This window comes from Bos mutus, chromosome 14 (genome assembly GCF_027580195.1).
Source record: "Bos mutus isolate GX-2022 chromosome 14, NWIPB_WYAK_1.1, whole genome shotgun sequence".
In the NCBI taxonomy this organism is placed as follows: Eukaryota; Metazoa; Chordata; class Mammalia; order Artiodactyla; family Bovidae; genus Bos; species Bos mutus.
In genome coordinates, this window is record NC_091630.1 from 20,058,680 (window position 1) to 20,072,833 (window position 14,154).

The following is a 14,154-nucleotide window of genomic DNA, read 5'->3' on the forward strand; positions in this document are numbered from 1 at the left end:
GGAGCGGCAGAGTCAGACTTGACTTTAGAGACTAAACAATTTTTAGCTTTAGCTTTTTTGCCTCCACATCACCCTGTTAGTATCATTCTGCCATTTGTTTTGTTTTGCCTGCTTCTTTTATTCCTCCTGCTAAAAATGAAAAAAAAAAAAAAACCACAAAGGGAAAAAAATCAGATTTTTTTTTAATACTGAGTACATTTTAAACGCTGACATCACATTTCTACACTAAACAAAATATATGACTTTTAATAGGATGCAGCCATTTTAAATAGAAAACTTTATTTGTACAGCAAAATATTGGTGTTTTGAGGCATTTTGACTAAGCAATTTATTTTCAATACCATGCTGCCAGTCCAATCTTACTGCTTTTCAGGTAAATACTAAAGTATATGTATTTATAGATTTTTTTTTCACTGAAACTATCAATTATCATTTCATTTGTGACTATCTTTTCTATTACCAAAACTTTCTTTAAACCTTGGTAGATTTTTTTCTAAAGGCAAAAGTTTTCTGGGCTCATTCTAGTTAAGTTAAAAGGTTCCAGAAAGAGTCTAGTGTGGAAAAAGATTTCCCTTAAACAATGCAGCAATGGGTTGATCTATTATTTTCCAACTAGGTATGCAAACAGGATCTTCTTCTGAAGGGGAGACACAGAAGAGCTCCACAAGTCAACTACTAAAAAACTGGAAAGCATGACTATCTCAAATGCTGCTTTCACAAAACAGACCAGACATTTTACTGCTACTAGATACAACTACAGGTTCCTAAAATTTTATCTAAGCTATTTTTTTAAATATCTACACACATTATTGATGCACATATTTTACGATCCCATTTTCGGAACCACCTGTCTTTATTTCTCATGAAAGTTGAAGACGATCCAAATAGTCTCAATATTGTATACTGAGAGTACAGGAGTCAAAGCTGATTATTTGTTTACACCAAGAATGAAAAAAGAAAAGGTACCTTTAAAAAGAATACATGTAAATTTCTAGACTAACTGAAAGAGGAATGCTCAAAAATTATTCAAAGTGCCTAACAAAACCGCAAAATAGGTTTTGGCATGCACGATCAATTGAGTAAGTTAGTTTGGATTCCTGGTATATGAAGTTAGGATTAGTATAAAAAATACACTGTACTTCTCTCCTGGTGCAATGTAACAAGCTGCCCTACAAGCATGGCCAACTGGGTTCTATGAATGACAGGCAGTACAGCTATCCTCACTACAAGCCTGGTTCTAAAATTTAAAAAAAAAAAAAAAAAACTTTATGTAAAAGTCTTAACAAAAGATTTGTAATGAAATAAAATCGGAGTAAGACTGCATTATAAATGACTTGAAACTTATTTTCGTACTTAAAAGAACTATGTGACCACTCCAAATTAGTATTTTAAGAAAGTATTCCAAAAGTTTTACAAACATGTTAAATACAATATGGCTACAACAGCAAAGATTAGACAAATCCGAACCCAATGCCAGAAACCAAGCCTCCAGCTTCCCGGATTGAAAGGCTGTCCGCCCCACCTGAGGCGGTTAGATACCCCGAGACAGAGGCCAGTATCTCAGAAGCAAGTTAGGCCTCTTCCTCCCTCGGGGAAGTGCATGACAAACAGGGCTTCATGCAATTTATGTCACCCGGTCACTTAGCAAAAATCGTATCTAACTTCTAAAAGTGGGCCCTGACGGCCTTCTATATTTACGAGGAAAATAGAGAGTAGCGAAAGTTTGGGGATAGAAACTTAAAATGCCCCACTTTCTGACCCTGTAAAACATTTAACCCTCATTAGATCTGAGTCCTAGCTTCTCAGCCTTGCCTAATGGAGGTCTCCCTCAACCTCTTCGGAATCTGTTTTGCAACGGGGAAGGAACTTTTCCTGCTTTATCTCAGTTCCCTGAGAGCATGCGGCCTTGCAATTCAATATCCTAAACTGGCAGGGAACGGTGGAGGAGGGAAGGGGAGGAATCCGGAGTCAAAACAGCCTCCTTATGAAAGACCAGAAAAAAAAAAAAAAGAAAGAAATCATAATTCCTCCTCCGCCCACAGCAAAACCCATCCCAGAAATTTACAGCGTGTTAAGAAAAGCAGCACTGAGAACTGCAAACGTAAGAGTTTTCCTTTGACTCTACGCACGGTTTTCAGCTGTCAAATTACAACTCAGGAAAACACTATCATTAGAATAAAAAAAGGAAACAAAAAAGCTCGCACCACAGGGACTGGGAAGCAGGAGCTGCCAGCACCGTTTCGAGAGAAAACAGAGCAAAGGGAACCCAATCCACTTCCCTCCCCGCCCCCCACCCTCGCCTAAATTCATCCCCTCCCCGGACCGGCAAGCCTCACTGCAGGGGCTCAAATTTAATAATAATAACAATAATCATGGCGCTTCCTCCCTCCCGCCACCCCACCCGCGATCTGCAGGGAATCAGCTTCTCCCACCCGGGTCCCCCGACCCCACCCCGCCCCGCCTCCCCTCCCCCCGGGAGCTCCAGGCCCCCGCCGGTCCGACCACCCCACCGGACACAGCTCCCGGGGGCCCGGGCGAACCCAGCCTACCCCGGGGCCTCTCGCCCGGCTTCTCCGCTTCCCTCTTTTTTTTTTTTTTTTTTTCAACCTCCACCATCCCCCATCCGCATTGTCTGTCTCAATTCAACTTTGACTAATATGGATTCCTCGGGCCTGGCCCGGGCGGTGATGAAGCTCCCCCCACAGGGAGCTGGATACCCACCCGCCGCCCCCACCGAGTTCAACGCGGCTCCTGCGTGGAGGCGGGGGGACCGGGGGGCGTTAGAGGGTGCAGTGCGCTTCCCCGTCCACAGCTCGCTTCCCCCCACACCCCCCCGACCCCGCGGCCCCGGCCCTTGGGACCAGAAGTTTGCCCCGGAAGGGACCTAGCCGGGGGGCAGTGAGGACCCCCGCCCTCCCCCACCGGCCGCCGGTCCGGCGCGGCCCCGTGGGGGAGGGGAGGGCGGGGAGGAGCCCCTCCCCCCGCCGCCCGGCCCGCCCGCCGGCCCTATTACCTGTCATTGAGCTGGTCCTCGGTGCCCGGCAGCGGGTGAACCACGAAATGGATGGACGTCATGGTGCTTCCTTCTCGTCGTCCTCTCGAGGACGGCCCCCTCCCGCTCGGCTCCCCCCACCCCCGAACCCCTTCCCCTCGTCAAAACCCACAGCCACAGCCGCCGCCGCCTCCCGGTCCCCAAATGAGAGAAGCAAATGCGCAGGGGCCGCCACCGCCGCCGCCGCCTCCCTGCCGGGCGTGTGTCCGCGGCGCGGAGGTCCGGCGGGGCGGGCAGGAGGGCGGATCAACACGCCACCCCGCTCCCTCAGCGACAGCGCGCAGGAGTGCGAGGCCGGCGGCCGGGACCCGGGGCGCGCCGCCGCTGCCGCCGCTACCGGCAGCCGGACGTCGGGAGAGGGGCCCGACTGAGGAGGGGAGGGGGACGGGCTGCGGGCTGTGGGGCCGGTGTGTGGTCCCGGCGGCGGACGGGGTCCGGACTAAGGAGGTGGGGAGGGAAATGAGCCCGCTCGGCGCGTCACTGGCGAGAAGCCGCCGCCGCCAGCGCCGCCGCCGCCATCTTCACTTCTGCCCCAGTTTCTCCGTCTCGCAGGCTCCGCTCCCGAGCGGCGGGGGAGGGGCGAACGGGAGGAGGAGAAGGAGGGAGGGAGGAGACCGGCAGGCGGGGGGCACGGCCGCGAGGGGGCGGGGCTCCGGGAAACGGGCAGCGAGGCCCTGCCGATTGGGCGGCTCAGCCACGGCGCTGTAAGGCGCGCGCCGATTGGGCCGTTCGGCTCCCGAGCCCGGCCCCCCCCCCCCACCGGGGGGCGGGTGGGCTCGCTCCCGAGTGAGTGTTCAGGAGAGCACGTGTTCGGGACAGATGAGGCGGAGGGGCGAGCCGGCTGGGGCGGGGAGTCCGGGAGGGAGGCTAAGTGTGTGTCCCCAGCACGATGGTGGTGGGAGGGAACAGGGGCTCCTCCAGTCTCGCGCTCTGATTTCTCTTGGGGCAACCCTAATTATTTTGCGGACCCTTAGGGGTTTTCTCTTGTTGTTTCTCGTCCTTCACATCCGCAGTTATATTTAAAGTGGAAGTGTAGAAATCTGTTAAGGGGCAAGGAACGCACAGCGTTTTATTGGAGAAGTAAGGTAGTTATGTAAGGGCCTTTCCAGAAGGTCCAATCGTAGGATTATAAGCTGACTTTGCAGCAACTTCTTTTTATCACCCTGATTTCCCCAGTCCCACCCGCCACGCAACTGCCACCATCACGTATCCACACAAAGACAAAATGTGGAAATTTCCACCGATTTCCTGATTTAAATGACTCATGAATTTTAATTCTTTTAAATGAAAGATGAAATATCTCTTTCATCGAAGATGTTTCGTTCTTCAGCTTATGATCCGTGGGATCATAAGGGCTAATTCTTGAATAGATCTGCCTTTTTCTAGGGAACCAGTTAATAGATTTTTTTCTCAAAGGCTTCTCTGGCCCTTTCAAAAAATCAAGTACCTCTTTCAAGAGAAAAAAAGTGAAAACATGAAGCCTCTTTCTCCAGTATGTTCGGTTAAATTAAGGGTCCTGTGAAACGTTCTTAATTTTAAATATCACTTTTCTTCTGTTAGTGCATTACACATACGCGCTTGCTTAGAAGTTCTTTTGAACAAAATATGTGACTATTTATAAATCAGGATAGAGTAGGTACCCCTTGAGACAGATAATGGAACACTTTTGTAGGTCACCAGCTCCAAAATGGCCCAGATTAGACTAAAAAGTGATTTCAAGGCCTCTATTTATTAGAAATTCGTGGGAGCCACAGGGAAGCAGAGTAAACCAATGGACACTGTTAGTTTTGGAGCCAGACGGACTTGAATTTGTGCCGTTTCTAATAATTATTAATTGTGTGGACTTGATTATATCATTTAACCTATCATAGCATCTTTTTTTCCTCATTTGTGAAATATTCCATAGTAATAGATCTACATAGGGTTTTGGTGAGGCCTAAATAAGATAGTGTATGTCAAGTACCTAGAGCACTTCATAACATACAGTAATCTCAGCAAGCGGAAGCTTTTATTTGTCAAGTTGCTTACTGTGTGCCACTTGACAAATATACCACTTGACTATATACCACTTTATACACTTATGTCTTTTATTACTCAAATCACATTATGGAGTAAATAATATTATCCCCATTATATAGATGAGGATACTGAGGCTCAAATACCTTATAAGTGCTGAAACTGATTCCATTGCTCTTTCCACTATACCACAACTGTCATCTACTTAATAATTTAGAAGGAACAGATTATTCAAAGTCAATGGGAAAATGTGATATGATAAATGCAATAAGAGTGCTGTGAAAGTTAAAGGAGGAAGTGGTTCCAGCCAAGAGAATTAAGAAAAGTCATTTCGTTTAAGCTTTCAAGAATGTTCTGGGAAAACAGAACATCCAGTTTAAACTTAGTCATTTTAGTTGTGCCCCTGGACAAACTCCAAAGTCCATGCTTCATTTCTCTTTCCTCCATATCTGCCCTCCTTCATCTTTTCATTGTGCTTCCATCCTGCTTTCAACTTGATTTACCAACTGAGATTTTCTATCCTGGTTGAAGGCTGGTCTCATCACTCTTCAGCAGCCCATTCAAACTACCCACTTGGTCTGTGACTGACAACTATCTTGGCATTGTCCAGGCTGCCATGTTAGAACATTCATCTCCCTAACACTATGGTGGGTCACACTTTGAACCCGGAAGAGTAAGAATAAAGGCACAGAGTTGTGCATCACATGGTTGGGGAAGGAGGGAATACAGATAGGGAAGGGAAATAAGCAAGGTTCAAGCAGAAGCTTCTTGAAAAGCCAAAGTACAATACAAGTTGAGAAAAGAAGGCTGGAGTGAGCTTCTTTTCTAACAATTTGAACTAATTTCTTTGAGGACAACTAAAAAGTTAACCAAAAATATTTCTCTAAACCTGCTTAAAGGAACAGGAGAGTTAACAAAATAATGATGAATTACCACACTAGGATCCAAGGGATGAATAAGACACAAAGAAGTGAGTCCTGTGTTTAGAGCCACTTTTTCCCCTGGGATGAATGCCAGTTCCAGAAAGACCTAGTGAGAAGCCAAGAAGTTGAGCAGTTTTTCTGACAAACTCTCAGAGCTAAAACAACAGACACTGATGTCCAAGGTTCCCTAATGCAGTAGTGAGTGAGTACTAATGAACTCCTCTCACTTTGTGTGGGGCCCTAAAGGACTGCAGCTCTGAAATAAGCCATGTCTTAGAATTGGTTTCCCCCAAGACATACCTTGAGTCAAGGATGTGGCCACAAGTATTTAGGAAGTGACCGCAGGAAGCACTGTATGGAAATGGAGAAATGAGACAGCGAATGGAGAAAAGTCAATAAAAGCAGGTTGATGAACGTTTTGCCACTGTAGACAACTAGAATTCGATCCCACTGTGGACAACTGGAATTCAGTCCCACTGGGGGTCATCAGAGAGGCTGTTAGGACATATCTTAGAATTAGCCCACTGAGCGGAGAGGAAGCTAGAGGTATTTATCCATTAATTCTACCTCTCAGTAGTTGAGGATTGTTCCTGGGATGTGAATCCCCTTAGACTTCAAGCTTTCCCCACTTGTGGGCAAAGCACACTCCTAAGGCCAAAAAATAGCATCAAGAATGAAACAAACAGACAAACAAAAAAGGAGTGAAAGAAACATAAAGGTACTTTATGGGGGTGGGGCAGGGAAGAGGGGGCAAAGTGAGAAAGAAAAAGAAATGTGAGAAATTTTAAGCAGTTGACCCATACTTAAAGGTATTAGGTAAAAGGAAACTGATTTCCTGGTATAAGCTCAGAGAGGCATAAAAGGATGAAAAATAAGAAGGGAAAATATGTAGGTATATGAATGTTGACTGAATAAACAATGGACCATAAAATTCCAAAACACCGACTATACCAAATGCTGGCAAGGATGTAGAACAATTAGGACTGTCATTGATTCCTGGTGGGAATGCAAAATAGTACAGCTATCTTAGAAGATAGGTTATGATTTCTTAACAAAACTAACATACTCTTAACATGTGATCCAGGAATCATGCTCCTCAATATTTACCCAAAGGAGTTGAAAATTTATGTCCACACAAAAACCTGCACATAGATGCTCACACCAGCTTTATTCACAATTGTTAAAACTTGGAAGCAACAAAAAAGTCCTTTAGTAGATGAATGTGTAAATAAACTGTGGTTACATCCATACAATGGAATATTATTCAGTACAAAAAGGAAATAAGCTGTAAAGCATAAAAAGACATGAAGGAACCTTAAATGCATGTTACCAAGTGAATCTGCCTGCAACGCAAGAGACCCGGGTTTGACCCCTGGGTCGGGAAGATCCTCTGGAGAAGGGCATGGCAACAAATTCCAGTATTCTTGCCTGGAAAATCCCATGGACAGAGGAGCCTGGAGGGCTCACAGAGTCAGACACGACTGAGCGACTAACACTGCTACTGCTAAGTGACAGGAGTCAATCTGAGGTTATATACTGCATGACCCCAACTATATGCTATTCTGGAAAAGGCAAAGCTGTGGAGATGGCTGAAAGATTCATGACTGCCAGAGGTCAGTGGAGATGGGAAGAAGAACAGGCAAAGCAGAGGATGCTTAAAGCAGTAAACTACTTTGTATGATCTATAACAGTGAATACATATCAGTATAAACTTGTGCAAGCCAATAAAATGTTCAAAACCTAGAGCGAATCCTAATGTAAACCATGAACTCTGGGTGATAATGATGTATCAATGTAGGTTAACCAGTTTTAACAATTGGGTCACTCTGGTAGAAGATGTTGATAATGGGCAAAGCTATCTATGGCAGGGGGGCAGGGAGGATATGAGAAATCTTGGTATCCTTTCAGCTTTGCCGTGAACCTAAAACTGCTCTAAAAAACAAAGTCTGTTTAAAAAATCTTAAGCAAGAAACTCCCTGGCAGCGGTTAGGAATGTGCACTTCCGCTGCCAAGGGCCTGGGTTCAATCTCTGGTTGGAAAACTAAGATCCTACAAACTGCGTGATATGGAAAACAAACAAACAGGTATTAGCAAAACAAATTCAACAGGATATACAACAAGGAGTAGATCACAAACAAGTTGGATGATTTGACATATGGAAATCAAAAAATGTAATTCACCATATTGACATAATGCAAGAGAAAAATCATTAATTGAGTAAGAAAAATAATGTTACAAAATTCTGTAAGCATTCATGAAGAAAATTTCTTAGCAAACTATGAATAGAAGGGGACTTCTTTAATTCGATAAAGAGTATTTTTAAAAATCCTATAGGAAGTATCTTTTGCAATAGGGAAATGTTGAAAGCTTTTACCCTAAGACTGGAAACAAGGATGCCTAAGCACTCCTTTTCAGCACTGCACAAGAGTTCCAGCTAGTGCAATAAAACAAGAAAATGAATTTTAAAGGTCAGGGATGAATTTTCTGAGGCAGCTGCCAAAGTTGTCAGTGGGACAGATCATGCTAGTCAATGGTTTAAATCAGCTCCAGGGCTACTGGAGGCCATGGTGAACAGGCAAGTACTGCTCATCTAAGAAATCAGTGGTCATGCACTGTGAGGACATTAACATTTCTCACAAACGTCTACAGAATTAAATGGAGGTGCCAGGCCTTGACCTTTTCCGCAGGCCCCTAGACACCAACCCATCCAATGGTCCTTTCCAGTTCTGGGTCCCCAAGCACATCTTCAGACATACTGTGCAAGACTTGCTGCCCTACAAGATCAAGCATGACCAGGAAACTCTAGAGCACCTCAAGGTGTTTGATAAGACAAAGCAGATGATCATTTCTGTTCAGATTTGTGTGTCTGAAGCCACTTCTAGGTTTGCCTGCCTGGGCTACTTGACCTATGAATCTGGCTGGAAGTACCAGGTAGTGACAAACACCCTGGAAAAGAAGAAGTATGAGGCCAAGAATCACTACAGGAAGAAGTAGCTCAAATGAGCCAAGAAGCACATGGGGAACAAAACCAACAAAGAGAGGTCCTCAAGACTAATAGACTTCTGAGTCCAGTAAAAAACTGTTTATCTCTCAAAATATATATATATAGGCTTTGGAAAGGAAGATATAAAAACATCATTATTTTCACAGGACTTATTTTAATATATACAAATTAGAATAAACAGGTTTACCAAAACAGAAGTAAAGTTAATATCCAACAAAAAAAATTGTTTTTAATATATTAAAAAATTAGAAAATGAATTAGAATTAGAAATTATAGCAATTAAAGTGATATAAAACTGCAAAGCTTCTAATATCTAAGAACAAATTCAATGAAAGATGTATAAAACCTCTACCCAGAGAACTTTAAAACATTTCTGAGAATTTGGCAAAACTAATACAATTATGTAAAGTTTTAAAATAAAATAAAATTTAAAAAAAACATTTCTGAGAGAAATCAAAGATTATCTAAATAAATGAAGGAATATACCATGTTTATGGACCAGTACAACTAATACTGTGAGGTTGTAAAGTCTCCCTAAACTGATCTATAACTTTAGTGCCATCTTAATCAAAACTCTTCGACTCCAGTAGAAATTCACAAGGTGTTTCTCAAACTTATATGGAAATGTATGAGGAGACAAGAAGATCAATGAAATAGAATAAACAGCTCAGGCATAGATCAAAGGTTTAATGAACACATGACTTTGATAACATAGGCACCTAAGAGCAATTTGGAAAGGAAGATGTTTGCAATAAGTTGTGTTGGGATGACTGGATATCATTATTTTTGAAAATTAAACTTAACCGCTGCTGCTGCTAAGTCGCTTCAGTCGTGTCCGACTCTGTGTGACCCCAGAGACAGCAGCCCACCAGGCTCCCCGTCCCTGGGATTCTCCAGGCAAGAACACTGGAGTGGGTTGCCATTTCTTTCTCCAATGCAGAAAAGTGAAAAATGAAAGAGAAGTCGCTCAGTCGTGTCCAACTCTTAGCGACCCCATAGACTGCAGCCCACCAGGCTCCTCCATCCATGGGATTTTCCAGGCAAGAGTACTGGAGTGGGTTGCCATTGCCTTCTCCGAACTTAACTGCTACCCACAGGCAAACTATAGATGTAAATGTAAAAGGCAAATAATAAAATTTCTAAGAAGACAATATAAAACAATATCTATATAACCTTAGGATAGGGGTAAACTTCCTATACTGGGCATAAAGGCTCTAATCATAAAGAAAAAGAATCATTATGTTAGACTATATTATAAATAAGAATTTCTATTCATCAAAATGACAACATAACATTAAAACACTGAAAATGACTTTCCTGGTGATCCAGTGTTAATACACCATGCTTTCAGTGTCAGAGGCACAGGTGTGAACCTTGGTTGGGGAACTAAGATCCCATGTGTTGTGCTATGTGCCCCCCCCAAAAAAAAAATTGATAAAAAATATGATTACCAAAAGGTATGGGGAGTGGAGATAAATGAGGAATTTGGGCCTAACATATATATACACACTATTACATATAAAATAGGTAAATAACAAGGTCTTACTGCATTGCACAGGGAACTATATTCATAAGAACCTATAATGGATAAGAATCTGAAAAATAATATATATGTATAACTGAATCACTTTATTGTGAACCTGAAACTAACACAACATTGTAAATTAACTACACTTCAATTTTTTTAATGGTTAAAAAAAAATAACAAAAAACTGAAAAAAATAAGCTACAGAATAGATGTTTGTGATACGTATTACTGAAAAAGAACTCATATTCAAAACATATTTTTAAGTTCCTAGAAATTACACATTAAAGAAAAAACTCATTTTTTCTTTTTTGCATTGCTTAATTGAAGTAAGTTAATGGTACAGTATTATATGTTACAAGTGTACAATATAGTGATTCACAATTTTTAAAGGTTATACTCCACATTTATAGATATTATAAAATGTTGGCTGTATTTCCCATCTTACACAATATATTCTGGTAGCTTATTTTGTACTTAGTGGCTTGTCACTCTTAATATCCCCTCCGCCTATATTGTCCCTCCTTCCTCCCCTCTCCCGACTGGCAACTGCTAGTTTGTTCTATCTGTGAGTCTGTTTCTTTTTTTTTTATTATTATTATATTCACTAGTTTGTTGTATTTTTAAGATTTCACATATCAGCAATATATGTAGTATTTGTCTTTTTCTGTCTGATTTATTTCCTAACACTGTCCAAGTTCATCCATGTTGCTTCAAAGAGCAAAATTTCATTTTTTTAATGGTTGAATATATTTTTAAATGCCTAGAAATATTACATAGTACATATTCTTCAATATTACATATTGAAGAAAAAGAAAACAAACAAAAAACAAATGTTAATGGGCAGAAGACTAGAATAGGCACTCCAGGAGAAGGAAGTGGCAACCCTCTCCAGTGTTCTTGCCTGTAGAATCCCAGGGACGGCGGAGCCTGGTGGGCTGCCGTCTCTGGGGTCGCACAGAGTCGGACACGACTGAAGTGACTTAGCAGCAGCAGCAGCAGCAAGAGATACACAAATGACCGATAAATATAGCAACCTCATTCATCCTCAGGGAAAAATAAATTAAAACCACAATGAGATATTACTACGCACCCTCCAGGATGTCTATAATCAAACAGACTGACAATAAAAAGTGTTGGTGTGTGTGGAACAAGAACTTATTTATAGCTGGTGAGAGCTTAAACTGATACAATCACTTTGGAGACAGTTTTGTTATTTATTACTAAAGTGAAACATACAATTCCACTCCGAAGTGTACATCAAATAGATGGGCATGCAGAGTGTACCAAGAGACAAGGAAAAGAATGACCATAGCAGCACTATTTATAAAGGATCTAAATTGTAAATTGCCAAAATGACCAACAAAAATAGAGTATCATGGTATGTCTATGCAAAGTAATGCTATACAACAATAAATATTAATGAGCTACAGTGACTTGCAAAACTTAAATGAATGTCAAAAAGTAATATTGAGTAAAAGAAGTCAAAGATGGCACAAATCCATTGATAAGAGCGTTAAAAACCAGCAAAGTGAAACTATACTTTGAGGGATGCATGTTTAGGTAGTAAAACTAAGGAAAGCAAACCAAGGTGGTAGCAGATACGTCATGAAGAGGGAGGTGTATAAATCAGGAAGTTGAACCAGGAGACCTGCTGAATGCTGACAGTTGTCTTTTCTGCTATGGGTGTTAGTTACAGCGTGTCTGTCTTATGATAATCTATTTAGCTTAGCACGCAAATTCAGACTTAAATTGAAGAAAGTAGGGAAAACCACTAGACCATTCAGGTATGACCTAAATCAAATCCCTTATGATTATACAGTGGAAATGAGAAATAGATTTAAGGGCCTAGATCTGATAGATAGAATGCCTGATGAACTATGGACTGAGGTTCCTGACATTGTACAGGAGACAGGGATCAAGACCATCCCCATGGAAAAGAAATGCAAAAAAGCAAAATGGCTGTCTGGGGAGGCCTTACAAATAGCTGTGAAAAGAAGAGAAGCGAAAAGCAAAGGAGAAAAGGAAAGATATAAGCATCTGAATGCAGAGTTCCAAAGAATAGCAAGAAGAGATAAGAAAGCCTTCCTCAGCGATCAATGCAAAGAAATAGAGGAAAACAACAGAATGGGAAAGACTAGAGATGTCTTCAAGAAAATTGGAGATACCAAGAGAACATTTCATGCAAAGATGAGCTTGATAAAGGACAGAAATGGTATGGACCTAACAGAAGCAGAAGATATTAAGCAGAGGTGGCAAGAATACACAGAAGAACTATACAAAAAAGATCTTCATGACCCAGATAATCACGACGGTGTGATCACTGACCTAGAGCCAGACATCCTGGAATGTGAAGTCAAGTGGGCCTTAGAAAGCATCACTACAAACAAAGCTAGTGGAGGTGATAGAATTCCAGTTGAGCTATTTCAAATCCTGAAAGATGATGCTGTGAAAGTGCTGCACTCAATATGCCAGCAAATCTGGAAAACTCAGCAGTGGCCACAGGACTGGAAAAGGTCAGTTTTCATTCCAATCCCAAAGAAAGGCAATCCCAAAGAATGCTCAAACTACCGCACAGTTGCACTCATCTCACACGCTAGTAAAGTAATGTTGAAAATTCTCCAAGCCAGGCTTCAGCAATACGTGAACCGTGAACTTCCTTATGTTCAAGCTGGTTTTCGAAAAGGCAGAGGAACCAGAGATCAAATTGCCAACATCCGCTGGATCATAGAAAAAGCAAGAGAGTTCCAGAAAAACATCTATTTCTGCTTTATTGACTATGCCAAACCCTTTGACTGTGTGGATCACAATAAACTGTGGAAAATTCTTCAAGAGATGGGAATACCAGACCACCTGACCTGCCTCTTGAGAAATCTGTATGCAGGTCAGGAAGCAACAGTTAGAACTGGACATGGAACAACAGACTGGTTCCAAATAGGAAAAGGAGTACGTCAAGGCTGTATATTGTCACCCTGCTTATTTAACTTCTATGCAGAGTGCATCATGAGAAACGCTGGGCTGGAAGAAGCATAAGCTGGAATCAAGATTGCTGGGAGAAATATCAATAACCTCAGATATGCAGATGACACCACCCTTATGCCAGAAAGTGAAGAAGAACTAAAAAGCCTCTTGATGAAAGTGAAAGAGGAGAGTGAAAAAGTTGGCTTAAAACTCAACATTCAGAAAACGAAGATCATGGTATCCAGTCCCATCACTTCATGAGAAATAGATGGGGAAACAGTGGAAACAGTGTCAGATTTTATTTTTTTGGGCTCCAAAATCACAGCAGATGGTGACTGCAACCATGAAATTAAAAGACGCTTACTCCTTGGAAGGAAAGTTATGACCAACCTAGACAGCATATTCAAAAGCAGAGACATTACTTTGCCAACAAAGGTTCGTCTAGTCAAGGCTATGGTTTTTCCAGCAGTCGTATATGGATGTGAGAGTTGCACTGTGAAGAAGGCTGAGCGCCAAAGAATTGATGCTTTTGAACTGTGGTGTTGGAGAAGACTCTTGAGAGTCCCTTGGAATGCAAGGAGATCCAACCAGTCCATTGTGAAGGAGATCAGCCCTGGGATTTCTTTGGAAGGAATGATGCTAAAGCTGAAACTCCAGTAGTTTGGCCACCTCA

General features: G+C 42.2%; 1 protein-coding gene across 5 annotated transcripts in view; it reads right to left on the reverse strand.

Moving 5' to 3' along the window:
* The window catches only part of UBR5 (ubiquitin protein ligase E3 component n-recognin 5), a 137,706-nt gene extending 134,096 nt beyond the window's left edge, over window positions 1-3,610 (reverse strand). For 4 of the 5 annotated variants that reach the window (XM_070383072.1, XM_070383071.1, XM_070383070.1 and 1 more), the window contains exon 1: window positions 3,014-3,609. In XM_070383072.1, the coding sequence (XP_070239173.1) occupies window positions 3,014-3,075 (62 nt within the window). In that variant the 5' untranslated portion in view covers window positions 3,076-3,609. Of the gene's footprint in view, window positions 1-3,013 lie in introns of all 5 variants that reach the window. The other variant, XM_070383073.1, reaches the window with a different exon arrangement.
* Between the last annotated feature and the right edge of the window lie 10,544 nt (window positions 3,611-14,154).